Source organism: Penicillium digitatum, chromosome 2, assembly GCF_016767815.1.
Source record: "Penicillium digitatum chromosome 2, complete sequence".
NCBI classification, from domain to species: Eukaryota; Fungi; Ascomycota; class Eurotiomycetes; order Eurotiales; family Aspergillaceae; genus Penicillium; species Penicillium digitatum.
The window spans coordinates 3,022,444-3,049,093 of record NC_089385.1 but is presented as its reverse complement, the minus strand read 5'-3'; the positions used below and the strand labels follow the sequence as shown (position 1 = coordinate 3,049,093).

General features: G+C 49.3%; 7 protein-coding genes across 7 annotated transcripts; 3 read left to right on the top strand and 4 right to left on the bottom strand.

The window, feature by feature from the left end:
* Positions 1-4,257: 4,257 nt before the first annotated feature.
* Positions 4,258-4,623, bottom strand: Pdw03_7113 (uncharacterized protein; the record flags this gene model as incomplete). The annotated part of the gene is made up of 3 exons (XM_066101561.1): positions 4,258-4,265; positions 4,337-4,484; positions 4,552-4,623. The coding sequence occupies 3 exons, from the start codon at positions 4,621-4,623 to the stop codon at positions 4,258-4,260; spliced, it is 228 nt and encodes a 75-aa protein (XP_065956644.1).
* Positions 4,624-6,608: 1,985 nt separating this feature from the next.
* On the bottom strand, positions 6,609-11,551 carry Pdw03_7112 (ABC metal ion transporter, putative; the record flags this gene model as incomplete). The annotated part of the gene is made up of 6 exons (XM_014678742.1): positions 6,609-6,866; positions 6,923-7,014; positions 7,079-7,147; positions 7,216-7,370; positions 7,428-11,185; positions 11,264-11,551. 6 exons carry the CDS (start codon positions 11,549-11,551, stop codon positions 6,609-6,611), a joined length of 4,620 nt encoding a protein of 1,539 aa, XP_014534228.1.
* A 598-nt stretch (positions 11,552-12,149) lies between these two features.
* Positions 12,150-13,075, bottom strand: Pdw03_7111 (Ankyrin repeat-containing domain; the record flags this gene model as incomplete). The annotated part of the gene is made up of 2 exons (XM_066101560.1): positions 12,150-13,003; positions 13,060-13,075. The coding sequence occupies 2 exons, from the start codon at positions 13,073-13,075 to the stop codon at positions 12,150-12,152; spliced, it is 870 nt and encodes a 289-aa protein (XP_065956643.1).
* A 1,466-nt stretch (positions 13,076-14,541) lies between these two features.
* Positions 14,542-15,807, top strand: Pdw03_7110 (uncharacterized protein; the record flags this gene model as incomplete). The annotated part of the gene is made up of 1 exon (XM_014678744.2): positions 14,542-15,807. The coding sequence occupies one exon, from the start codon at positions 14,542-14,544 to the stop codon at positions 15,805-15,807; it is 1,266 nt and encodes a 421-aa protein (XP_014534230.2).
* A 1,299-nt stretch (positions 15,808-17,106) lies between these two features.
* Positions 17,107-19,097, top strand: Pdw03_7109 (Ankyrin repeat-containing domain; the record flags this gene model as incomplete). The annotated part of the gene is made up of 2 exons (XM_014678745.1): positions 17,107-17,155; positions 17,209-19,097. The coding sequence occupies 2 exons, from the start codon at positions 17,107-17,109 to the stop codon at positions 19,095-19,097; spliced, it is 1,938 nt and encodes a 645-aa protein (XP_014534231.1).
* Positions 19,098-22,423: 3,326 nt separating this feature from the next.
* Pdw03_7108 (U4/U6.U5 tri-snRNP-associated protein 2) lies at positions 22,424-23,233 on the top strand (the record flags this gene model as incomplete). Its single annotated transcript, XM_014678746.1, has 1 exon — positions 22,424-23,233. One exon carries the CDS (start codon positions 22,424-22,426, stop codon positions 23,231-23,233), a length of 810 nt encoding a protein of 269 aa, XP_014534232.1.
* Positions 23,234-24,024: 791 nt separating this feature from the next.
* On the bottom strand, positions 24,025-25,479 carry Pdw03_7107 (AP-2 adaptor complex subunit mu, putative; the record flags this gene model as incomplete). The annotated part of the gene is made up of 3 exons (XM_066101559.1): positions 24,025-24,031; positions 24,094-25,084; positions 25,143-25,479. 3 exons carry the CDS (start codon positions 25,477-25,479, stop codon positions 24,025-24,027), a joined length of 1,335 nt encoding a protein of 444 aa, XP_065956642.1.
* Between the last annotated feature and the right edge of the window lie 1,171 nt (positions 25,480-26,650).

The window sequence follows — 26,650 nt, the reverse complement described above, 5'->3', positions numbered from 1 at the left end:
AAAGTCTCCGGTCCATTTGAAATCACGGATTGCTCCGAAGGTACGGAGTTCGGAGTATCGTACAACATACTACTCCGTCCGGACTGCGGAGTTACCATGATCAATACTCCGTGTTTCTCTTTTAGTTTGAATAGTGTGAGGGTCTAGAATGTAAACGCGCCCCCCTTTTTTCTCAAACATGTCAGAGATCCTCAGGCTTGAAGCATTTTGACACTGGCAAATGCAAGCTTTTCATTGGGCGGAAAAAGATGATCCCAACCCCAAACGCTCAGACCAGCCACAACCGAGCCACGACGTGGCTGAGACGATGATCCGCACTGTCACAGGGTCTAGGACAACTGAGGGGACAAACAGGTCTGCACTATGGACTTCAGATGCAGCCAAAGAAGCGTTCATGGCCCCAGACCTTAATTTGCGTGAAGATTCTTGAAGATTTCGAACCCCAAGACATGCGTCAGGAAGTGCTAGGCAGTGACCAATACCACACTAGTTTCAGAGCAAACATTTTATGAGTGCATTAAAAAGTGTGTGACCGCCATTACCACTCACACTACGTTGTCCGATCAAGAACAGATTTAGGGCGCGGAGTTGTTCGGCCATGCAATCACCCTGAAACCCCCAAATCAGGCGTGGACTTGGCTCGGCGCGGACTCGACGGATATGTGACAGCGGGTACGCACTGACGGGAAGAAAATAACTGGGGGGGAGGGGCCGGTCAGAGAGTTGGGGATAGCTGTAACCATCACACGATCGCGGTAGGGTTGGAGATTCGGCGATCTACATTTCCCAACAACTTTATGTCTGTGCCCGTCGCACACTTCTGGAACAATCGAGAGAAGGTCCTGGGCTGAATTAAATGGACTGGGATATTGGTGAGTAAGTTCACACCGCTACGAGAGTGTCAGGCGCGCACAAAGCAACCTTCGGGAAGGGAGGGCGAGGGGAGAGGGGGGGGTTGGGGGGGGGGGGTTTAAACGGACTTCGGAGAATGACCTGATGGGTATCCTTTACTTCGGTATTTGATGATCTAATGGTGAATCCGGAGCTGATGTTTATGGAGATCTATATAAGCAATTCGAGGGAAGGGGGGTGGGAGTATCTGCAAAGTGTGAGTTGATTCGCTTAAAGTGTCCGCGGGAATCGCGAAACGGTCGTTTCTAGACTGCATGATGGGGGGGTGCTACAGAGTACAACAGGTGAAGATACTGTTGAGAGGCAACCTGCGCGCAGGACTGATGGAAGGCGAGTAGATGTCCTAATTAGGCAAGAGTTGGCTGCAACAGAGTCTCGTCGGAGAGAAAACATCAGGGCCTATCAAACCGGCACTCAAATTGGATCGTCGGGACGGACAGGACTAGTGCAACTTGCTGCGCAAATCCGAGCCACCACCAACAAGATTAATGTGCCTTATTGATCGATCGAGCTCGATCGAACCAAGAGAGACTGGCGTTGCGTCACCCAGCACCCGCTTTTTTTTTTTTTTCCCCCACCCCCCGGGGCGTTTTGTGGCCGAAGCCGAGGACCGGTAGGAGCACTCCCCAGACACCATTTGGTACCCTTTTTTTTTTAAGGTCTAAGATTAGCAGGGCGAGGTTCATGATCAGAAGGACAGCGAGACTTGCGCCGGTACTTTGGGGATTGACCAATCATCGGTCACCGATGGCCTTTTCAGAGACTGTGGAGCCATGCATCGGGTCCCCAATCCAATCTCGGACCCTGGGGCCCAGACTCACCACAAAAGCCAATGGATCCGGGGATGGCGGTCCGGTAAAAAAACCAAAGCTGTCAAAATCCAGACATGGTCTAGTTTGGTCTCCACTATCCCAAGGGAAAGGTCAAAGTTGAGAATCAGAGAGCCTTTGGACTCTACCCGGCAGGTTGGAATAGATGCAGAAACCAACCCTCGCTGGATTTGATCACCGCATTCAACTCCAGGCTAGAGTTTCAGGAGGCGATATCTGAAAGGCGAACGAACTCAGGCATTGCAAGACGTTGGCTTAGATCGGACCAGGTTTGTATCATCAAAAGTCCCATTCTCGTGTGCCCTAGTGATAGTGGTGTTGATCATCGCTTCATTTTTTTTTGGGGGGGGGGGGGGGGGGGGGGGGGGGGGGCAGCCAATCCCAATGAGCAGTCATTCCAATTTTGGAAGGATATCGCCCTATCCTCTTGTAAGCTAAAAAAAACAAAAAACCAAATTAAAAGAAAATATGGGAATCATTACAGATATGCATGATGGGGGTGGCTTTCGATAATTTGACTGTATTCCAAATGGAAATGCAATCTTTCTATGGAGTATTCCCTGCTTGTTTGTAATAGATGGACAACGAGAACAAGAAGCAAGAGACAATGTGAAACAGCAGGGAGTTGTTTCTCCATTGTGGTACGGCCCGTAGGGGCCCATAGTGTACCTACAGGTCGGGGCAGCGCTACTGCAGTTGATCTATTGTTGGCCTCCGTGTTGCAGATAGAATTTGTTTCCAATTACGGAGTAGAAAGACATGGGTATGGCTGCAACTGTAGGATTCTTCATGATGTTACCCCTGAGACTCTGTTGTCTCAACCTACAACCTAGTCTACTCCGTACTCCGTACTCCGTCTCCAGTCTATCCATGATTGTAGGAATAATCGAAACCCACCTTGGATGGCGGCACAATGTCCGAAGCTCTTACGCACTCGTACTTTGTGTCTAGTGAGTCTGACTTCACTGCATTGTTCGCGGTCCACTTTCAGGTCCCATCCCTTCGCTCTCGCTTAGTCCGAGAATAGTCAGGAGGTACCCTGACGGCGGAAAGTTCCTCCGACCTAGAACGTGGAAACTCACCCGGAGGATACGACACATGTAAGGGGAGACACACCAAAGACCAATTCGATCAAGTGTCAAAGGATCAGGGAGGCTTGGACGAGTTCCCACGGTAGCTCGGGATTGAGACCTCGATCACGAGAGTGACCACATAATCCCACAGGGCTAAGTGGGTAGGTAATCTTGGGAAAATGGAAGGCTGAACCTTGGCAGAGGTCCCAGAGACCTGGATGAGAATGGAGATGTGGCTGAATCGGAGTCTGTTCAAGCCCTACAAGGAGGTCCTTGCATTGTACTTTCTGTTCACCTTTCTCACCCACCTTTCTCACCCACCAATCAGTACACTACTCTGCCGTGCACTGGCACCGTCTAGTTCCGTTCACGTTGATAGTGCGAACTCCGGGAAACTGTAAAACCCTCGAGCCACTCTTGTTCCCCCAAGTTTCTTGACGAATCCACCATAGCGGAACTTGATGCTCCCGTACTTGCGATTGCGTTTACAACATACAGCACGGCTGTGCTTCATTTGTTCCCCAATCCCACTTTTCCATCAAGAGAGATTTCCTTCCCACGCTAGCCGGTCAGTCTAGTCTTTTAGTGTCCGCTTCTTCCCGATCCGTGGACCAATCCCGCCGTCAGCACTTGTCCAGGCGGACAAATTTCCCGAAGCACCCAGTCGTCTCGAGAGATCTGTGCTGGATTCCGATGGGTGAGGCTGGAATGAAGGTGTACAGGGACTTTGAATATCATCTGTCCGTCGGGGATGCGGTAACCCAGAATCCGATGGACTACGAATACCCCGTTCTCCCCGATCATCGGGCTTACCGGGAAGACCCGGTGTCCACACGAAAGGAAACCGCTCTGGAGCGTGACAAATAGAATCCCCCCATCTTGACGGTGCCATTATTGCCAACTATTGACGGCTTTCTACGACATACAGTATTTGAGGACAATGACGAGCTTATGCTGCTATTTCACCGGCTCCATGAGATTAGCTCATTTTCGGACTGTGTCAAGGCCTTCTCCTTGTTCTCGGACTCGAGTCGGACAACCCCCGAAAAATTCCAGGTTTAGTTGGGGAAAAAAAAAAGAATCGATTCCAACGATCTGCAGGTTCCCCTCATCTTGATGATCAGGGCTCTAATTTCACATCCGCTTCTACGGTCTTTGGCCTTGCGAAGCTTTCCCCAAGTCCCACATTGGTACTCCAGGGCCAAAATAGGTGCATGGTGCATGGTGCATGGGATGGTCGCTGTCGGGGTTTGTGGATATGTTCCCACCGTGGCTCTTCCCCCTCCGGGCTGAGTCGCTCGTAGGCTTGCAGGCGTTCCGTTCCAACTCCCAAATCAGCCTCGGTCATTCTATGTTATAGAGGGTTCTGCAAATGATACCCCTTTTGATTGTGCTGACCCATCTGTAGATCCCTCCAGCCGTTGGGCTTGTTGGGGAAGCAGTCAAATCTCTACAACATACAATGTTCAGCTCTGGATCTGTTCGGACTGAGAGAGGGGCAGCTGGAGCAGGTTTGCGGACCTTGCCTTCTTAGTTCGTTACATTCCTGGAAAAGACTTGCAAATGGACAAACTCCATCCAAAGTGTACAACCGGAGCTGTGATGCGCCGATAGCGTGGATAGTGGAGACTGCAGAGGCAGCTGCTCTTGACAGCGACGGGATTGAATCCTGCTGGTCGCACCATCAGCTTCCAAGTTGTCTGCCACTGATGCAAAGCACTGTGCCTCGGACTTACCATGTACGATCGACCGGGAGAGCGGTAAAATGGATCTTGACGTTCGCATTCAAGGGGGATGACTGTGACCATTTCGAGTGGAGGCTTCAGGCTCAGGGCCAAAAAGAGAAAGTGGATTAATGCAAAGAATGACACTGCATCGAGCACACGAATCCTAGTGCGCCCCCTCTCTCAAAAAATCGCCCCCACAAAAAGAAAGAATTTCGCTAGGAAAGCTCAATTCTTCCCCCGACTGGAGCTCGACGGAGTACTCCGTAACCGGAGCCCTGATCTGTCGCATGTCCGTGCGAGAGATCTCGATCTAGGCAAAGGTCGACATTACTTCTTTTGTCGACGTGCACCTTTGGATAACTCGGCATCTGAAGATCTTGATTCTTGTCCTTCACAAACATGGCCGGAACTAGATTAAGGAAGCAGTCCCCCAGAGATCAGTCATGCAGAAACACTTTTTTGGGGGCAACACCCCTTGCTTGAAATCTGGAGAGCTGAAACACATCATGAACGCAGGTCCACAGCCAATCGGGATCGATCAACAAAGGTAAAAGGTCGATAATGCCATGCGAGTGTTCAGTATGGTTTAGTCTCCACGCGAGAAATACAGATGACATCCTTTTGGGGTTAAAAATGGTCAATCGTCACTTGAACGCTATGATCAAAATCTGTTATATATACACACTCCGTATATAATATAGAAATATAAAATATTCCAAAAATCCCCCCCCCCCCCCCCCCCCCGGCCAAAATCTGACCTTGTCCCTACTTTTGCCCCTCTCAAGGGCACACAAAGTTGAGTTCTTCTGTCTCTATACTCCGTAGTATCATTTGAGAAATTTCAAGATTCAAGCAAATTCCAACTGGGAAAACTTAACCCAGGTTCCACCTTCTGATCTGTACATTTTACATGCATGCACAACAATTCCAACGATCGCGTGGAGAGAGAGAGAGAGAGAGTCTGTTTTGCAGGCCGCAAGGAGGTGTGCGCCCTCGACATGCCTATTCGAAATTGGCATATCTGTTTGCTTTTTCCGGAGATATCTTTTGCAGATGTGATCGTCGAAACAGAGAGAAGAGGGGGGTCGTGAGGCAGAGGGTCTCGTTCAATTATGTTGAATAGGACCATCTGAGTATCTTGTTCGCTCTGAAGAGTATACCAGACAAGCAGAGCTTGCAATTCGGTTGATTGCTGACCCGAAGCCCTGCGAACAGACACCCTGTGATGAGCAGACAGGTGGCCGACCTTTCACCGCTACAGTAATTGCTCTTCCGATAGGATTTCAAGATGTCACCGCCACGTTTAGTACAAAGCGCTACTGCAGATAATCATCACAGATGACTTCAGACTGTGGCTTTGAGGTGGATGCATAGTTACGTTCGGTTGTTTCGCTGGGGCCTAGGCAATGTCGGCTTTTGGGAGTCGACTAGAGCTTGTTCACAGATCAACATGCTGTGCACGGCCACAATCTGATCAAAGTGTCAAGGCAAAGAAAGGTCATGTACGGAGGCAAAAAAATCACTTTTGTATCTTTTAGAAGGCAGAGTCAAATCCAATCGGATGTTCTCGATCAAACACCATCGAGGCAAACCATTCTCCCGGTAGAAAAACATAACAAGGGAGATTTGAAAGCAAATTTTGGGAGGGGAGAAAGGGGAAAGGGGGCAAGAAATTCAATCGTTCAGCCACTCTCCACTATTTGTTTGTGCCTATGCATCCTTCTCAGGGGGGTCCCCTGAACTGTGCAATGAAAACTCCTCCTTCAGTACTTGTACATGCATGTATGCACGGACACCCGCGCCACAATTTTGGACGGTCAGCAAAGATCTGTTTTTCAAGTGTAAACATGACCCATGCTAGCTGCACTAAACCGAGAGCATCCGGGACCTCGTAGGATCGGCCCAGGGTACCAAAAAAGAAAACCCGCCCCCCTGGAGCCACTCAGAGCTGCATAGATGGGGCTGGTTCAATGCTCTGAGGTGGGCTGGCTAGCTGAGCAATCTTGGTGTCTCATGAACAGAAAAATGTGGGGATTTGAGGCCAGTGCAAGCGATTGGATTGTATGCTATTGTGAGGAGGCAATGCCACCCTCGCTGTCGAGCAGGCCAGCCTCCTTGGCGAGCTCATAAAATTGGCCACCTCTCTTGATCAGTTCTGCAGGCGTGTCGAATTCAGCCACTCGCCCCTTGTCCAGAACGACAATCCGATCAGAGTCAATGATCGTGTTGATGCGGTGCGCAATCGTGATGATGGTCCGATCAGAGAAGATGCTGCTGCGCAGGGTGCGCTGCAGCAGCGCATCCGTCTCCACATCAACTGCAGCCTATCATCGTTGTTAGCTGAAACTGTCAACCAAAGGCAATGACAGAACTATCTTACGGTTGCCTCGTCCAGAACAAGAATATTACTGGGAGTCAAAAGAGCGCGAGCGAGAGATACCAGCTGGCGCTGACCTTGACTCAAGTTGGATCCTAAAGTTATGTGTTAGGGTATGGCGATGCTTGATGCATTGGTTAGATGCAGATAGTTACTTACCTCCTTCCTGAATTTGAGCATCCAGTTGTCCGTCCATTTTCGAGACATGATCCTTCAATCTCGCGTGATCTATTTATTGCAACCGGGTTAGTTGCTGGTCGCCGCGATAAATGGGATAGGTTTCAAGTGAGACCAACCTATAACGCTCCAAAGCTCGGTGTCATCGTGGACATGACGAGGATCCAGGTTGTCACGCAGAGTGCCTTCGAACATGGCGGGATCTTGAGGAATGATAGCGAGACGTCCACGAAGATCAGTCAGCCCAATTGTAGACACATCGAGTCCATCAATGCTGGAATCTTGTTAGCCTAGAGAGCAGAGGCATGAGGTGACAGTGATAGGTTCTTACCTGATGTTTCCTTCAACACCCTCGATGATCCGGAAAAGGGACAAGGTGAGCGAACTCTTCCCGGCGCCCGTTCGGCCAACAACACCGATCTTCTCCTTAGGCTTAATGTTGAGACTTATATCCTTGAGCACAAGATCTAGCCCAGGGCGATAGCGGGTGCTGTAGTTGTTAAACTCCACCGCTCCTTGAGCCGGCCAGCCGATGGCAGGGCGACGCTTGAAAATCACCTCGGGCGCCTCGCTCGGGAGATTGGCGTACTCGAGAACTCGCTCAACGGACACGATGTTAGTCTCAACCTCGACAGTCTGGCGGACAATCCAGTTCAAAGACTGCGTAATCTGAAGTGCATAAGACATGGCCAAACCGACCATGCCTGGCGAAAGCTTACTGCCAGTCGCAACGGACAGAATTGCAAGTCCAGCGGATGCAAGAATAATGATTGAACCAATAAATTCAAGTCGAACTGCGAGCCAGCGGTTGGCACTGATGGATGGGAAGTAAGCCCTGAGGTTAGCATCCATGCGCCATTCGTTCTCAAGGGCGAACCGATTCTCCTGTCGGTAGGCCCGGATGGTCGAGATACCGCCCAAAGATTCCTGGAAGTGAGCGAAGATCGGGCTCCGGGTGACGCTGTCCAGACGCTTCAACTCGCGGGAGGTACTTAGGTAGTACTTCTGGTAGCTTAGGTAGATATAACCCAACGGAAGGACGAATAGCAAGAAAGCCGGGGTGGTTGCTGAGATGACAATCATGGTAAACAAGGCACGAGCGGAGTTTGCGAACAGCATGTTAAAAGTGCGAGCAAGCACCTCATCGACTCTGTAAATATCACTAGAGAAACGGTTGAGGATACGGCCAGATGGGGTGGTTTCAAAGAAGCTCATGGGAGAGCGGAAGATAGCAAATGCCATCCGTTCGTGAAGTTTTCGAGATGCTTCAATGGAGCAGAAAATCCAAAGGATCAAGTTCTGCACAATGACCAAGAGAGATGATCCCAGGCCAAGCGCCAAGTAGACACCGATGAACTTGCCAACTTGAGCATTGGTCCCATTGGTTTCGTTCCACTCAGTCCAGCGCTTTAACCAGAAGTTGCCCACCACTTGAGCAGTCTGAGCAGCCATCATGGCAATCAAATAAACCACAACTGCCATGACATTACTATCCTTTGCGTATTGGAGGTAAACACCCCATTTAACCTTCCCTTGCTCGGAAACTTCTTGGGTCTGCTTGCTCTTGAGAACGTTCTCCTCATCTCCCAACTTTCTCCGGGGCCCTTGCCAGGTCACGGTACTTGCACGGCGCAAGGTGACGGTACTGGCCCGTCTACGGGCCTCACTACCTCCTCCTGCCCTGATGGGAATAAGGTCACCAAGTTGTTCCGCCTCCTCACTGTCGGATGCACCTCCGTTCTGGATGATGGTGGCTGCGACTGAGCTTTCGGGGCTAGCAAGGCCGTCGGAGCCACTAGCAGTACCTTCATCATCTGAGTCAATCATTGTAGAGCGAACGAGACTGAAAATCTCCCCTTTCATAGCCATCAGTTGGTCGTAGGTTCCTTCCTCGATGATGGTCTTGTCCCGCAGCAGGCCGATGAAGTCAGCCTCCTTGAGGACAGTAATCGCGTTTGTTGCAAGAATTCTGGTCTTGCCACCGAGGAGACCAGTTTTGCCAAGCACTCTGTTGATGATGTGACGTCCAACATGCTGATCGACTGCCGAGAGGATGTCGTCCAGGAGATAGATATCAGCACGAGCATAGACAGCTCTGGCGAGTGTCAACCGTGCCTTTTGTCCACCGGAAAGGGAAATGCCACGTTCTCCGACTTCTGTCTGGTCACCATCAGGTAAGTTCTTGAAATCATCAAGCAAAGCACAGGCTTCAACGGTGAGGTCATAGAATGAGGGGTCCCATCGGTGTCCAAATACAATGTTTTCTCGGACACTGGCATTCATAACCCACGGCGCTTGCGCGACGTACGCGATTCGACCACGTACGAACACCTCTCCCTGGTCCTTCCACAGATCACCCAGCAATGACTGGAGAAGAGAAGATTTTCCAGCGCCAACTCGGCCAACAATACAGCTGAGCTCTCCCTTGCGTGCACTCAGATCGATGTTTTCCAGCACAGTCTCCCCACTATGACGGTTCCAAGTAAACGTGGCATCTCGAACACGGACAGACTCGTCACCGGGGTGCGCCACGGCATCTTGAAAGACAACAGCATCAGTCTGCAGCTCCTCTGCAGTGAGATACTCAACCAATCGCGTCACGGCCACGGAAGATTCGATAATGGATGTAATGACCATAGGCAAGATCGAAAGCGGGAATGTGAGCAAGTTGAACAACGTCAAGGCAGGGAACACAATCTCGGTAGTCAAAGGTTTATCATTCGTCAACACAAAGACAGTGAACGTGGAGCACGAAACCAGGAAAGGGGTAGACTGCCAGGTGAAGTTGGCAATAGATTGAGTGGCTCCAATTTTGCGGAGCGTGTTCAGCTCGAGATCGTTTCTAATATGGCTGAGTTTGTTCATGAAAGCCGTGTTCCAGGCGTAGAGCTTGATACTCTTGATGTTGTTCAGAATCTCGGTCATCAATCGGGTCCTCGAGTCCTTGTTCTTCATTTGAATAATCTGCAACTTCTTCATCATTCGAGCAATGACACCATTCAGAGGAATCATGAGGATCATCACTCCGATACCAGCAAACATACTCGCCCCAAGAAGTTGGTAAAGGGAGACCATGCACAGGGTGATTTGGAAAGGTGCAGAGATAAGCTGAGTGCCGAACTGGGTCAGATCTGCAAGGCGCTGCTGATCGACTGCCATGTGGTTGACAATATCACCGGTCGTCTTTGCCGAGCGCCCTTCGTTTGATAGTTTCAAGGACTTGGCATAAATCATGGCTGTCAAGGCTGACTTGACTCGCATGCCAGTGTCGAAAGCGCGCTGGAAATATTGATGGAGGAAGCTAGTTTGGCACACAGAAACCAAAAACATAGACAAGGCGATGGCGACACCTCTGATGATAGGCTGTGGGTCCGGGCCTCGATACGACTCAATGAAGGCAATAAGAAGTCGTAGGAGTTGCGGTTGAACAAAGGCAAGAACATCGCTTCCGGATTTGATTATCGCACCACGTACATAGGGGGCACCGAATGCCCTGAAGAGCGCTGTCCATAGAGATGGCTTCTTTTTTTCAAGCTGTTTATCCCATGCCTCCTTCAGGGCGTTACCCGTGGCTCGGGTGGTATCGCGACTGCGGAGATTCCAGAGGTCATCTTGGGTCAAGTAGTTTTTGTATCCGTACTTCATCATCGGGGTCATCCAACCGAAGGTGAGAACTGAGAAAACATCGGCATAATTGTAGGGACACTCATCCTCGTCTCCCAGCGCATCGTAGGTGCTTTGCTTCTTGGGTACGAAATATTCTAGCACGAATTCAAAGAGTGCTAGTCCCAAGCTGATATTAAAGCAGATAAAGTAAGGGAGTTGGCCGATGTATTCCTTCCGCGCAATCAGGGACCGAAGTTTGACCGTGTAGGCGATGATGAAGAAAAGCCAGTAAAATAGGACAACGCCATTGGGCTGTCTGCTCCGCCAATGTTCAAAGTATTGCACCGAGGTGATCACCCCCAGCGAAATGATCGTCAGGAGAGAGGACCAGAAGCGAAAATCGGCCCAGAGGCGTTTGGGGTCTGATTCGACTTGGATCGCAGCTTGAAGGGCGGTCACGATGATGAGAGCGGCAAGAACGGCCTATGATGACCAAAAGAAGAGTCAGTAACATTATTGATGATGTTCATGGGTGTATAAGGATATCCGGCATGTACTAACCAACTTGGTGTAGAAGTGCCAATTCTTCGATACGGGCTGCGGAATTCGCTTCCTCAGTAACAACCACAACGCACCCAGTCCGCTCAGCGTCCCCCAGACAGCCACTACTGCCACAACCACGTCAAGAAAGCATGGCGTCAGATCGAATCTTAATGAGCTGACAGGGCCCCAGCCCTCGCTATCTGTACAGAAGGGCTGTCGCCGGGAATCAAGTGCCGATCCAAGGGAATGCAAGATGTGCCCCGGGCGGGACGCCTCTAGGACCACCTGGGATTGGCCATCCAGCATTTTTCTTAGTGACTTCGTCCCAGTATGCCTTTCTGTGCACAAGCAAGAAAGGATACAAGAAAAGATACGAACTTCCTCGAAGAAAGGACGGGGGTTGGTGCAAGTGCTCTGCTTACAAAAGCCCAAGCACGGGCAGCCCCACTTTTACAATGGAGAATTCCCGAGTTCGGGGCTGCTAAGTACCTGTGCTCACTTCTCATTCCTACCAATGAAGTCAGACTTATTATATCTCACATCTACACATGGACGGCTGAGTTTTTTGGAATTCTTATATAAACCTTGTGTAACGTAAATTAATCACTTACCTCGCTATATGCTCCGTATACCTTCCTGCACGTGACCGGTACCGACGTAACCCTCGGGGATAAGCGCACCAAGACCGATGCGGCTGCATTCCACTTTGGAAGGTTGACTTCTGCTCTGTATATTGTAGGACTGATAATAATGCTGGTCGTTATAAATTACTAATTTTGATGTACTTGCTGTATGTTGTACAAGAATCATCGGCCCCTGATTCGGCCTTGTGATACCTTTCCTAGTTTTCACAATGTTATATTGCAATATATCTCGTCGTTGGTGCCGTGAAAAACTTCGGATTTCATACTTTCCCGTGAGTAAATTCCTCAATGACCTTGGTTATTTCTTCATTCCCTGCAGTTCGTGCATACTCAGCTGCACTACCCCAGCTTCCTTTTATATGTGGATCTGCCCCGTGCTCTAACAACCACTTGACCCGCTCAACTGCTCCTGCCATCACCGCATACACAATTGCGTACTGTGCGACCATGTGTCGTGACTCCTCTTTCTGATTAACCTGAGCTCCACGATCAACCAGTAGTGCCATTACTGGAATCCTACTGATATCAAATTCTCGACTTGGTACAACATGCTCAGAATGTGGATTCGCACCGGGAGGACGAGCCCCGGCAGCATAGTGTAGTGGAACACCGTTTTGAATCTTAGCACCCGCATCTAAAATCAAACGCACTGCTTCAACCTCTCCACGAATCGCAGCTACCTCGAGTGCGGCACACGAGGAAGTATCTGGCCCACCACGTCTGTCATGGAAAGTTTTCTGCACACCAAGATTGGGATTGGCTCCATGGTTGATGAACCAACGAAGAAGATGGAGGCTCGTGACGGTCTGAGGAAGCAAGGTACGACCATAATAACCCGGGGTATTGGGAGTCCACCCGTATTGGGTCAAGAGCCCAAAGAGAGCAATTTGTTGTTCCAAAGATACAAAGAATATATTGCTTGGAGTTTCGCGAACAATTGGTGCGCCACTAGCAAGGAGATAACGAGCAACCTCAATATTACCAGAGCGTAGGGCACGTGTGAGACCATGGTGGAGAAAAGCAGGTGTGAGATTATTGGATGAGACAATGGACTGAACGATGGAGAGGGGACCATGCTGGCAGGCGGATTCAAAGGGCCCGAAGAAGGCGGGAACTAGACCAACCGGTTTAGGATTATCACTGATGAAGACAAAATCAGCGGGCTCTAACCTGGGCAGATCATCATATTTGGACCCCATTGTCCCTGATTGAGGCTGCATTTGCTGTTGTAAAGTAGAGACACTGTTGCTGCCAGCGTTTGGTTGCGGCTTCGCAGCCATCATCTGCATTTGACGTCGGCGTGCATCTAGCATTAGCTGCTGTTGACGCTGCTGTTGTGAAAGCATGTTGCCAATAATGATGGTGAATTCTTGCCTTCGTCCAAGCCGAGAGATGGATGACGGCAGTGGTTCTCCAAAGCGACGCATGGGCCTTGTAATGCTAGTCATGTGATAGATAGTAAAATAGTTGGTTTCGAATGTGTCCCGACCAATCGATGTGATTTAAGAGGAAAGTCAACATCCTGGAATTGTACGCGCTTTGAGGATCCACGCACCGATTCGTTGACGATTTTTCAGTCTGAAGGATTTGTATCCTTTTTGGTCGTTGGGATTTCATTGATCAAATGAAAATGAAAAGGGCGACAACTTAGAGTGTTGAAAGTCGTTGAGGAAGTCCGCAAGATAGAATGATACTTCTTTTTATCTCATGTAATTATTTTGTTCAAGTGAGCGCTCACTTGAGTTGTTGATCTATTTCAATTGACCTAACAAAACAGAATCTGTTGTTAGCCGTGAATATAACTAGGTGCTATTCGAGCTTATACGTAGGACCAAAGAATTAGTAGATAGACAGGGCTGTAAGTAGAAACCCTGACTTCCTTACTCTACTAGCATACTCTTTCTCATAAGAACCCGGAACTGTCTATAAGCCAAAGCGAAGCCTCTATCCATCTTTCAATAAGAGGAAGTCGTATTAATTACAATGCTCACAATCCGATTGTCCCTAAGTCCAAGCAAACAAGTTCTGCTGTCATTGTCTCCAGCAGCAACTCTGCATACAACTCTTTCAACGTGATAGGTTAATCTCCATCATATAATCATCTCTTGGAAATTTGGAGTCACTGGGATCACATCTTTTCCTTCACCCCCACAAAGTTCTCTACCGACGCTTCTTCTATCAGAACCAAATCAACCGGGTGCAAAGTTTGCATTGGTTTAAATAGCAAGAGCAACAACGTTGCTTCTTCGAAAAAACCACTGCTACCTAGCTTTGGTAGCAAGTCCACGTGTTTCGATATCTTAGCATTACCATATTGTCACATTTGATGAATGCTAGCCGCCGTTACGGCGGTTGAGAAACACGGGTCTCCTCTTTGATCACCAAGTCTAGTAAACCTCTGACAGCACCTATTCTTACAAGATCCCATACTCTTTCCCAAGAGATTCTACAGGTTTATAATCAACTTCTCAAGTCCTGAAGCAGCATCGAATGTGTCTGTTGTATAATCTGACACTGCAGTCTCCAAATCACTCAGATTGTTAACACTTGATCTAGTCAGGGGGTACTTAGTGTGAGATTGCAGATCTCCCATCTGGTCTTGTTTATCCTTCGTTGTGCTTGGAATGTAATGCAAATAAAACGAGAGGCTTAATGGGATCTGTTGGAGACATCACAGCCACATGGTCTTGTCTCGACGGGAGGTCGGAGCTCGTTTCAGACAACATCCATACAAATGATGGTAAAGCCATTAGTGACACCCTGGAGAATCTCATAACTGAAAATTTCACTATTTTCACAACAACCTGCTCACCTTCAAGTACTGCTTCTACTATTGGAGACTTCGTCATTGGGCCAGCAACCGCAGGTTTCAGCTTCACCTCAACAAGTGATGCTCAAATACTATATCCTTCGGATACCCGTAAACGGTTAAGCTCAATGGGAGAAGTCCCTTTGAGCGGTGCCAGCATCGCAGTGGTGGCTACGAACGAGAATTGTGCCTTGATCTCAACGGACATTACCCCCATTCTGCCGTCTGAAAGTTGTCGGATTGCTACAAATAATGGAGTCGCAAGTCCAACACAGCCTGTCTCCGAGGCAAGTCCTCTAAGTATTAAAGATGAGAGAATGATGATCAGTTCGTTGATTACATGTGATTCCCAGGACGCTTCTCTTCCGTGCGGCAGCTACGTCAAGAGCTTAGCGCCAACTTGGATTGACCAACTTGGACAAGTGTCAGCACAATGGTTTGACTATCCATCATTTGGTCACTCAGCTGTAGGGGTCAAAGGCATTTACGGATGCACGGCAGTGATCATTGCATCTGAAAAGGGTGTGTACATCTCACACATCTGGGAGAGCCCCGTGTTCGTTGACCAAGCATTCAATCCAACTGACGACAACTTCTTCACGATTACTGCATTCAACTCCCTCCGAGATGGAACCATTTTTGCAAAAAGTGTAGCTAGTCTGATTGGGACTGACCAGAGTCCCGGTGTCTTGAATGCCATCTACGCACCCAAAGTCTTCGTTTTAACTCCATTCACTACAGATTGGGATCGACGTAACTTTGGAATTTTCACCATGCTCAGATATCAAATGCGTGCCCAAGAGCTCGCGCAAAAAATAGCCAACATTGTTCCCGGTTCTGGTGGAAAAGGCATCATCCTGGGCTACACACGTACGAGTCAGCAGGCATCGAATCAGGAACCAGGCATTGCAGGAAGAGCTATTTTCGAGATTGATCCTTATTACAAATGGCTCACTACACCCTACGACTCGAAATCTGCAGGATTGCAGATTGGTCGCTGGAATCTGTGGGTAGAGAGTAAGTTGATCACTTACCAAGACTTCTGGCTTCCTCAGATTACAGCTCCGATGGCACTTCCTGACGAGATATTGGGTACTGAGGCTTGGTAACGCCAGCTCATTTACGAGTTACTCCTATTGTTGAAATTTTCCATGGTTTTTCAGTGCCCAGATTATGATTTCGTCAACTCCCCGATTTTGATTCGCATTCCACCAGGCATCTCAAGGTCTCCGTTTTAGACTACCCCCAAGACTTCGTATCTTTCATCCTCAGCCCTAACATTCAAATGGAAGAGACTTTCTCGATAGATTTCTAATATTGATCCAGACTGTCCACTGTTATAAGGCCACATTGAAAGTCGGATGCAATATTGGTAGATCATTAAATTACATACGAGGTAAACATCATGCATAAGAATCCATGCAATGTAAATGATATGATCTCGGATTTAGTTGAAAGTCTTCACCCATGTCTATAACGATCATTCTTTGCCCATGATGTATAATGCTCTTCGATTTTAAATGTTCAATCCAGTGATTTTCTTCAAGTCAAACATGAAGAACGCAAAAACCGGTCAGGATACTCACCTGACCGTAATCTTTCCGTTATCAACATCATCGCCTTCTTAAAAGAAGAGACGGCAGTAGCAGATGTCGACAAAACAAGGCTAGGTTCCTATCTCATTGATCAGCTAGATACTCACATAACAGATATCGAGTGGCTGCTCAAAGAGAAGATTGGTTTGGTTCATGGCCATCATTTGGAATTCTCTATGCTTTCGTGCCCACTTGAATATTCTGCCATGTTTGTCTCTTGTTGCCACAATTGAAGCCGTCGAAGCCTTTAGAATCTTAAGATCTTGTTATATAGTCGACGTGTCGAGATAAATGAGAAGGTTTCGGCAAGCGAAAGATGACTACGTCACTATGCATAAAATATATAAATCGGGCTTAGCGGCATCACATCCCGCTCTTGTATCACGTGACAAAACAGGTACCAAACAGAACAAATCACCTACACAACGTAGATTGATAGGGGCTAGTGAAAGTAGTTATCGCTATGAAGGATGCTCTACGAATTTATCAAACAAAATGCCGATGGCACTGGAAAAAGTGGCCTATGGATTAAATTTCCTTATCGGGACGCCGACCCATTGACATTTCTGAGCACAGCCCACAAGCCTAGAATCGCTCATAGAAAAGGAACGTTCTCGAGGTCTCAAATGAGGCTGAGCAAAGTTTCACAATATGACTCAAAGTCATTTCAGACTCAGCATCCTGACATAAAGCGACGGCGAAGCGCGTAGAGTCCACATAGTGCCTGCATCGCTCTTAGGCGGTAAGAACTCAATTATCATCGTCATTGGAGGGGCACCACGATCTCAGTGCATATTCTTCGCCCAGCCCATCATGGTCGACACGACTCAAATGGAGGAGCTCTTGAAAAGGCCTCTCTATGGTATGCCTACGAAGCCCCATATCGTCGTTGATCCATTCCGCTGATATTTCCAGTGTACGATCTGCCGCCAGAACTTCTTGCAAGCCTAACGGTCAAGACCACAAGCCAAGCTGTCGCCGAACAAGAACCTGAACCCTCTCCGATAGATCTCGAACTAGCAGCGCAGGACTCCGCGATCGCAACCTCAACCCTATGCTCCCTCTGCAGGGTCTCTTACAACAGTGTACAGGAACAACGCAGCCATGTCCGCTCGGACCATCACCGGTATAACATCAAAGCCCAACTGCGAGGAAACGCGCCCCTGGAGGAAATCGAATTTGCGAAGGCAATTGGAGAGCTAGATGAGTCTATATCTGGCTCTGAGTCCTCGGAGACAGAGGAGGAGGATGCAGAGGGGGCTGCGGGTACAACACTGTCCGCCCTGCTGAAAAAGCAGGCCAAGCTTTCCCACCCGAATGAGGATCCAGAAATGACCGAAACACCGATCACTCCGAAACACCCATTATTTTGGCTGTCTAGCTCGGGGTTGCCGTCAAACAAGTCCCTAGGCATCTACCGGGCCATTTTCTCAAATGTCGAGCAGGACGAGCCAGCCCATTTGGTTGACACTCTGCGACGAAAGCAGCTTGCGCCAATCAAAGCACGCACCAACAAGGCAAGTAATGTGCCCGAACCTGTTACTTCTGGCCCGCACATCTTCATGTGTATGATCGGCGGTGGTCACTTCGCGGCTATGTTGGTTTCGCTAGCACCGGAGATACACCGAAAGCAAGGAGGAGTGGAAGACAGACAGGCTCGAGTCATTGCGCACAAAACATTCCACCGATACACCACGCGGCGAAAACAGGGTGGCTCGCAATCCGCAAGTGATGCGTCGCGCGGTGCTGCCCATTCAGCAGGTTCAAGTCTGCGCCGGTACAACGAGGCTGCACTTGAGAAGGATATCCGAGAGGTGTTGTCGGACTGGCGGGACATGATTGACATAGCAGAGCTGTTGTTCGTCCGAGCTACGGGAAAGACAAATCGAAAGACTCTTTTCGGCCAATACGACGGGCAGGTCCTCAGGCAGAACGACCCCCGTATACGAGGTTTCCCCTTCAATACCCGCCGTGCGACTCAAGGGGAGCTCATGCGGTCCTTTAAGGAATTGACCCGATTGAAGGTCAGCGAGGTGGACGAAGCCGCACTGGCTGCGGCTGAAGCCAAGCGACGAGAGGAAGAGTCCAGATCATCTCCGCCTGTCCAAAAACCGCAGCCGCCGAAGCTGAAACTTTCAAAAGAAGAGGAAGCTGCCTTGCTACACACATCCCAACTACAGGCGCTTATTCGTCGCTCAAAGGTTCCCGCCCTTATGTCCTATATCTCAAACAACTCCATACCTCGTTCTTTCACCTTTACGCCTGCCGACTCGCCACAAAATTTCCGCTGCCCCACGCCCCTCCATCTTGCCGCAAACCTCGATGCATCGGCCGTAGTCACGGCCCTCCTTACAAAAGCCGAGTCGGATCCAACGGTCGTCAACAACGAAGGCAGAACTCCATTTGAACTCACCGGTGATCGAGCCACGCGCGACGCCTTCCGCATTGCCCGCCATGATCTCGGCGAGTCAAAATGGGACTGGGAAGCAGCCAAGGTTCCATCAGCCGTCTCCAAAGCCGACGCCGAGCGCCGAGCTGAGAAAGAACGCAAAGCTGCCGAGGAGGAGGAATCCAACCGGCGCAAGGCTAGCTTGGATCGCCTAAAACGCGAAGAGATTGAGAAGGCAGCGAAATCACGAACGACTAAATCTGGTAGTCGTACCGTGGGCGCTATTGAGAAGCCTGCAGCCGAAAGGAGAGATGAGGAGACTAGAGGCATGACACCTGAGATGAGGATGCGATTGGAAAGAGAGCGCAGAGCGAGGGCTGCGGAGGAGCGCTTCAAAAGAATGCAAGGCCAATGAGGGTTTTGGCGGCGTGACTATCGCCATGAGAAATCCCATTCTTAATTAGATGTTGGTACTTGGTTGGCCACGGGGTGAAGAAAATCTTTTTTTTGTCTCTAGCATGTCTTTCTCTTCCTCGCCCATCGGTTACTCGCTGCACTGTAAATAGCGAACATCGTGTTGTAGTGACCGCCGGCATTCCTGGCAACGAGCGTGGAAGTTCTCTACTTTGAAGCAAGCATGAACGGCATTGAAGGACCGAGAGCTAACAACACCAGCATGATTGGGGCAACCTTCGGCAAAGCGAACAAATTGCTCTATCCTCCCTCAATAACTACCCCTGGGAAGCAAGTTACACAGGCAATAGTTCTTGATCCTTCGGGCATATACCCCAAGACCCACAGAGGGGCAGGAGGGGGCAAGGAAAGGCAAACATAGCTTTCACTGGGACCGCACGGATGTGGACAGGAGAGGAGAGCTTGAACTGTTCGTTAGGCACTGTGAGGCCAGGGTGCATTATAACCCATTTTTCCTTGGGTGTCTCTTTATTCTTATCCCTGTGTCTCGGTCAGGGTTAGAAGTTGTAGTTACCGCGAAGAGTGCGGGCCATTGTCGGGTGACCATGAGTTTAGGGCAGGGGGGTAAAGAAGAGGGAGGGTGGGAGGGGGACGGGGAACTCGATACAGAGATAGGAAGTGCTGATCGGTAGCGAGCCTAAGCATATGGTATGGGTGGTTGAGCGACGGGCAGATTGATTGCTATGCACATGACTCGGAGTAGATGGTGTCGGTTTTCAAGATGAGTGGTGTACCTCGAGTATAGTGAACCAGGCTTTTCTTGATAGCCATTGAACTGCTAGAAAACGTATGGCACATTAAGTCTAATTCTAGAGACCCTCCTTTAGAAGGGTTCTGGCAACTATCTGAGCTGAGACAATAGAACACAGCTCCTTAATCCAAACAATCAGAGCTTCCTGTCAGCTGTACGGAGTACTGGTATCCTCAACCCCCCCCCCCCCCAGAAAAAGAAGATTAAATCGAAAAAAATAGAACAATAGTATACAAGTCCGGGAGCCAAGAGGGGTGATCGCCAACTAGATTTTACTTTCTTTTGGCCCAAAAAGAAAGACAAGGAGAGAGTGATGGGGCAAGAGAACTGCCAATTTGAGTAATGTCTGAGGTGACTCTGTAAAGGTGAACCTGTGAAACCTTGGTATCTTGCTCCCTGAGCCCCAAGGCGGGACCTAGAGGGGTAAGTACAATGCCAGCCACATCAGGGCTTGCAGACTAAAAGGAATGTGGAGATGATCCACATGAGGGCCCGTGGGAAGGGGCTTATGTTTTGCATGAACGCCACAGGATCACGCAGAAGCTTAGATAACATCCATGGATAAGAGAGGAAAACCTTGGAAATCTTAAACTTTCGCCCCTCTGAATTTCAGCGTTGGTTTCTTGGTTTCTTGGTTTCTTGTACTATAGACTATTTGGCAGCCTTGACTTCCTGAAGCCCAACCATGTGTGAGCCTAGGACTCTCAGTGAGCATAGATCTATCCTCGGGCTACCCCTTGCATGAGATTGGATTTTGACCAGTGGCTGGGAGCACGGGTCTTGGAATGGAGAGTGGCCACGGAGCACATCGAAGGCTCTCCACTCGGTCTTGGAGGCAAGAGTAGGTCCCTTTGAACAGTTATAGGTCTAGTGGCGCTGTCAGCCCTTCTAGCTAAGCTGGGGTTCAAGGTGCAGACACTCCTTTCCGATTGGCGCGAATGAAGATTCTTTTACCACTTTATTTACATGCCGTAATGAGTAACAAGTGTGGCAACGAGTTCGTGGGTTGTAGATCTGTAGTAGTCCGCTCGCAGAGTGCAGCCAGTCTGCACCCCACACCGTGGTAGATGCAGAGCTCGGCAAGATAATGCAAGCTGTATCTTTACACGAGCTGGCCTAAACACCCTCTGTAAGGAGAAGTAAGGGCAGTTAGAGTTTCTTACAGTACAGTATAGAAAATCCCCCGAGTGGGATGACCGTTGATCCTACAGGACACATGGGCAATTTGAGCATTGACCCACGAGTAATTAATGCTCCATACACACTGGACACACTGTATCTTGTCCGCCACAGGTACGGAGTACAGTATACCCCAATACAAAAATTCTTGGCGCGCGTCGCGTAACACGAAACGCGAAACGCGAGACGCGTCGACGCGCTGAAGATGATGAATGCCACCATTCTACGGAGCACGGAGAAGCATTGAGCAGTTTACAGGGTCTCCTAAGAGTAGCATCATACAATTGGCAATGTTCAAAGGCCCTAGAGTCCTGAAATCCTAGATTACTAGAGGGCAGGTATGGCAGGGAATCAGTCTCCTGGGCTGGTGAAGGGTAGAAGCCTTTGGCAGGAGAACAGGCGAAAGGGAATCTCACCCTCTTTCAGATCACTATTAAAAACACGACTTCCCCCAGTGGCAAAGATGGAGATCAGGAGACCAAAGAAATGGTATGACCTCGCATGCCTAACCTCTAGGGTTAATCTTGGAGACTGGGATGCAGACCAGTGCACCTCATTGGCGGTATGAGCTCTAGTTCCAATTGCAATACACCAAGACTCCGTACGATCAAAACTGATGCAGAACTCAAAGGTCGCATGGGGTCGATCTGTTGCCCAAATAGGAAATGTAAGTGGAAAATGTGTCTCAGGGGTGCCTCGTGCCTTCACTGTGTATGCGCCTTGCATGCAATCCCTCTTGTCCTAGACCTCCTTAGTATACTGTTTCACTGGTCTATTCCATGGCCTTCATCAATTAACTACAAGTATAATAGAAAGGTAGAAAGGTCTTCTTGGTAGCATTCCGACCATCCATCACTTTCGTTGACTCTGAGAATCTCCTTCACATTCCCTTTGCAAATTATTTCAACAGTTTCATAGTTCTTTTAAGATCAAACACATTCTTTGTGACCGAAAATAAACCTGAGTACCCTGACGTTGCACCGAGAGCTCATTCGCTTGACCGTTTGCGGCCCCAATTTTCTTTTGATCGCCGCCTTTCCCCTCTAACTTCTCCCTACACACTCGCTGCCTAAACATTCATACCAACTCGCCGTCGCATCCCCCCGGAAAACGTGAAAATCGAAGCGCATTTCAACAACTATATCATCCATTGATCTCTATATCCCCAACTCCTTCGTCACGTATCGCAACTATCTCCGGCGCAATCGCAGCCTATACACAAATCTCGCGACCGCGCAACAACGCTGACTCTGTCTCCTCTCTCTCCTTGATATCATTCATCTTCAAATCAACTTGAAATCTCTCGAATCGTGCACTCAATCTATATACCGACAATCATGCTGCTCCCCTCCGCCCTCCCATGCGAAGTGCGCCGGTCGTCTCGCTTCACTCCCAGTCGGCTCTTCTCAACTCCTCCCCCATCCGACACAGGAGTCCCATCCGGAAACGGTCTCCTCGGGACTTGCCGCGCACTACAATCTCTACTCAACAGATCGCCCACACCTTCGTCGCGATCAGTGAAAGCCCACCGCCTCCAGAGCCCCCTCCCCCTTAACACGGTCCGTAGCTCGCCACGATCGCACAAGGTCGTTCGACCTGTCTCTCCCAGACAAACACCACCCCCCAGAACCGCTGCTCTCACCCCCCCTCCTCCTCCATCTGCACTTGCTCGCGGCGCAAATAAGCGCCGCCGTGACACCTTCGATGACGAGGACAGCGACGCGGAGATGAGTCGCCCGCGCAACCGCTTCGCGACTCCCAAACGCCGCCGGCACGTTCCTTTTGATTTGCCTTTCGGCCTTTCTTCTACAGCCTATTATTCCCTACACTCTCCTCCTGTCACCCAATCTCCTCCTTCTCCTCCTCGTCGCCAGATGGACTATGGTATTCCAGCTGGCCCATGCGTCGATCCAGACGCGCCTCTGCCCTCCATCGAGGTGACAGAAGAGCATGCCCCTTCTTCGGTTCCACAAGAATGGACCGCCGAAGGAGACCAACACCTTCTCGAGCTGGTCCTTGAGAAATTTCGTCTCTCCCAACAGGAATGGGATGAGTGCGCGCGCCAAATGGGTCGCAGCCACGTTGGGCCCCGGTGGCAGACTCTCGTTGGTGAGGGTCGTGTCGGCCTGCGTCCGCGTCGGCAGTGATGACTGCTCATTGCAACCATCACCGGCTTTTATTAATGTATTATATGATGATCTCTGTGCCACCCTGTGGCTGACCTTGTTCCCGTTGGCCTTGGCGTGAGTTTCTATGTCAAAAACACCCCTGTATTATCTTACCTTCTTGTACTTGTGAGACATGTTCATCCTCTTTTCTGTTCGTTGTCTATGACTAGCACAAATTGCTTGTTTCGTTTGCTTTGTCCGGTGTTGTGAGTTCCGTTCTACTCGGGCTATGTGAATACGTTTCTGCTTCTTTTCTTACTCTTGTACCGTTCTTTTTGTGACTTACTCTTCCATATCGACTGTCGTTTGGGAATTGTACTACTATCTACAACCATCTATTTTCGTTCTCTTGCTCTAAAAACTGGAAGACATATAGTCAATCTAAATTTTGACAATTGCTCAATACATGCTAGTGTTACAATCGTCTCATCGTATCTATCTTGTTTTGGGCTATCCAGCTCTCTTGGCTCAGTTGGGAGAGCCAGGCATTTCTCTGGCCCTATGGAAACCACCGGGCCTGGGATTGACATACTGAGAGCCGTGTGAAAGCATGCAACTTCATACCTTCACCATGGTACTGAAACCTCAAACAAACCCACAAGCATTCATTCCAGGTACGGGAAATGAAGACCTGGATACTTAAGAAGAAAAAAATTAATCCAGTATGTATATGGCTCCATCCAACGCCAGACACCAGTTGTGCTGCGCAAAGTTAAAAATAACACGACTCTCCCACACGAACCAAGATCACCTCGAAAATTTGAGAATGATCAGAATCTAAAACGAAGCCATCCAGTCAGCGACAAAAGTCATTACCAGCGGAAAATCAAAACACATACCGAATCTCATAGCTGCCGGCGCGAGTCATATAGCGCACCCACTTGACAGAGCTGTAGTTACTCTTCTCAAAGACCTTCAGATAGCGTACCAGCAAACCCGAAGAGGTAAACATAAGCAAACTAAACGAAATACTTAACGGCGGACGACTCCAAGCTTTCTGATGCGTCATGGTCGTAAGCGTTGCCTCAGCATTAAGCACATACTCCGACTGTCCAGAGAAACGCGCAATCTTCCAAACGATATTGTTCTGCTCGGGCTCATACTTGGCGCGGCCCTGGCTGGTGCGCTCCGTCGTCTTGGCAGTATTAAGCGGCGTGGGGATACGAATAACAACATTGGTAGCGAAAAGCTTGGAGCTGTAATTCGCCTTGATGGCAACGCTATATTCAACCTTTGTGGTACCGATCTCGCGCACAATCGGATGCACCTTGAAAGGCAAGTTGACGTTCTCGGTTGCGCGGTAGCGCATCAGCTCGAACTCGCCGTCCGGCGGCACGAAGGAGATGATGCGGTCTGCGTCGAACCGACCCAGTTTCACACACTGGTGGAACTGGCAGTCTTCCAGCGTGGCGGAGCCTGCCGCAGCGCGCGTGGCCCTGGATGTGCTGAGTCCGTTACCCTCGCCCGGGTTGTTCGTGTTGCTGGAGGTCTCGCCGGTGTCTAGGAGGAGTCGGTCGTTCAGGCCAAATTTGCATTCGGGCGTGCCGCTTAGGTAGGCGCGCATGACAATCTGGCCGTTGACATCGGCGCGGAGGACGGTGCCTGTTGCGGACATCAGGAGGTTCACGTCTTCGATTACGTCGACGAAGGCTTCGTTTTTGCGGTATTTTATGTCGGAACGGCGCCAGGAAAGAGCGCCTGTCGCTTGTTGGGTGATTCGGGAGGAGTCTGTTGAGGAATTGGCGATGGCGGATTTGACGCCTTCCGTTGTGATGTACATTTTCAGGGTATCTGGATCGGTGTTCTGGGGGTATCCGAAGTCGAGAATTTCTGGTTCACCGGCTGTTAAGGTCTAATTTTAGGCTATTGGGCCTTTTCCATGTCTTACCATCAAGCAGTTCGTAAATCAGGACGAAGTTGTTCTTCACGGCTTCCTCGTCTAACTTCCCAAAATAGCTCTTGCCCAGCATGACCAGCCGGTACAGGAACTCAAAAACCAATGCGGCATTGGCATTGCTCTTGGTGACAGCTACCAAATAGATGTTTTCGTGCTTGACATGGCTAAAGGTCGTCGAGCCCAAGGTCAGGATCGGCGAGCGCACCTGGGGATTGGAGATGACTTGAATGCGGAAGATGTCGGCTAGTCTCGGACGACAATCGTTGCGGAAGGCGCGAAAAATGAGGTTTTCGCCCTTCTGATTAAATATGAGAACCCCCGAGAGCATATTGTTGTGGTAAAGTCGAGTTGCTCCTGGAGATGGGAGTTGGAGAGCTGCGGAAACAGGGGTGGGGTTGGATCGACACCGCCTGAGGTATAAAAGGAGGTCTTGAACTACTTCCCAACTGCAATGGATGAACTATTAGAGGGTGGTATCGCATGTGGCTGGATCGATAAACACACACAGTGCCATTGGTCTAGTCACCTCAAATCTTTCTACAATGCATTCCAAACGAGGGATCTGATCCATCGACTCTGAAAGATCGCCCGGGCGAGGGTTGAAGTCAACACGCTAAACCACCTGGTGTCCTTTGTCGATATCCACAATTCCGGTTCTACATGGCTTCTATCGAAAGAATCGATTATATTCCATGCCATCCAGGTTTACTGTCTTTCAACCTGGAACCCCGGGGGCCGGTTTACTCCAACGAACTATGTGATGCCCTCAGACTTAACCTTCACCATCTACCCCATGAGAAAGATTAGGAGGTCTTGATGGGACTATCTTAAAATCAAATGCTTCAAACGCTAAGTAGAAAGTCCAACATAATGGGGAAGCAGAGATGGAGCCTATGGTATTAAATTAGGACGCCACACCGAAGCAGGCTACTATATTCAACGTAGCACCTGGCTCATCAATGCTACCCGAGTTAACGCCAAAGGCACTCGGGTGGAAAATGTCTTCTCCGCAGGAAAGAAAATCCAGGATCTGTAGATTCATGGAGACATGGTACAGCCAACAGACCGGAGCTTGGGAAAACGAAGCATTGCTGATGGTGTTGATGTTCTCGCCTATGTTGTAGCGTATGGGCTGTTGGAATGGAAATTAGCCCAAACTGCGAAGGCTTGTCTTGCAAGCATGGGTAAACACTGATTAGCATGAACGCTCAATGTACAGGTATCATACTCACCCTGAACTGTCCAACTTCTATTTTAAAAAAAAAATTTCAACGTCGGTTGAGCATTAAAGCGGAAAGAAAGCAAATCCGCGGTGTGATTCTTTTTTGGGGAATGCTAGTCTAAAGGTGAAGATACAGTATGACAGCGAGATATGAACAAAGAGGCATGGTCAAGATGACAAGAAGAAATCAGGGTAAAGTAGCTTCTTGGGGAATCAACAGGGATATGTAGACGAAGCTCACAAAGGAAATATGGAAGAAAGGCATCAAATCACAAGA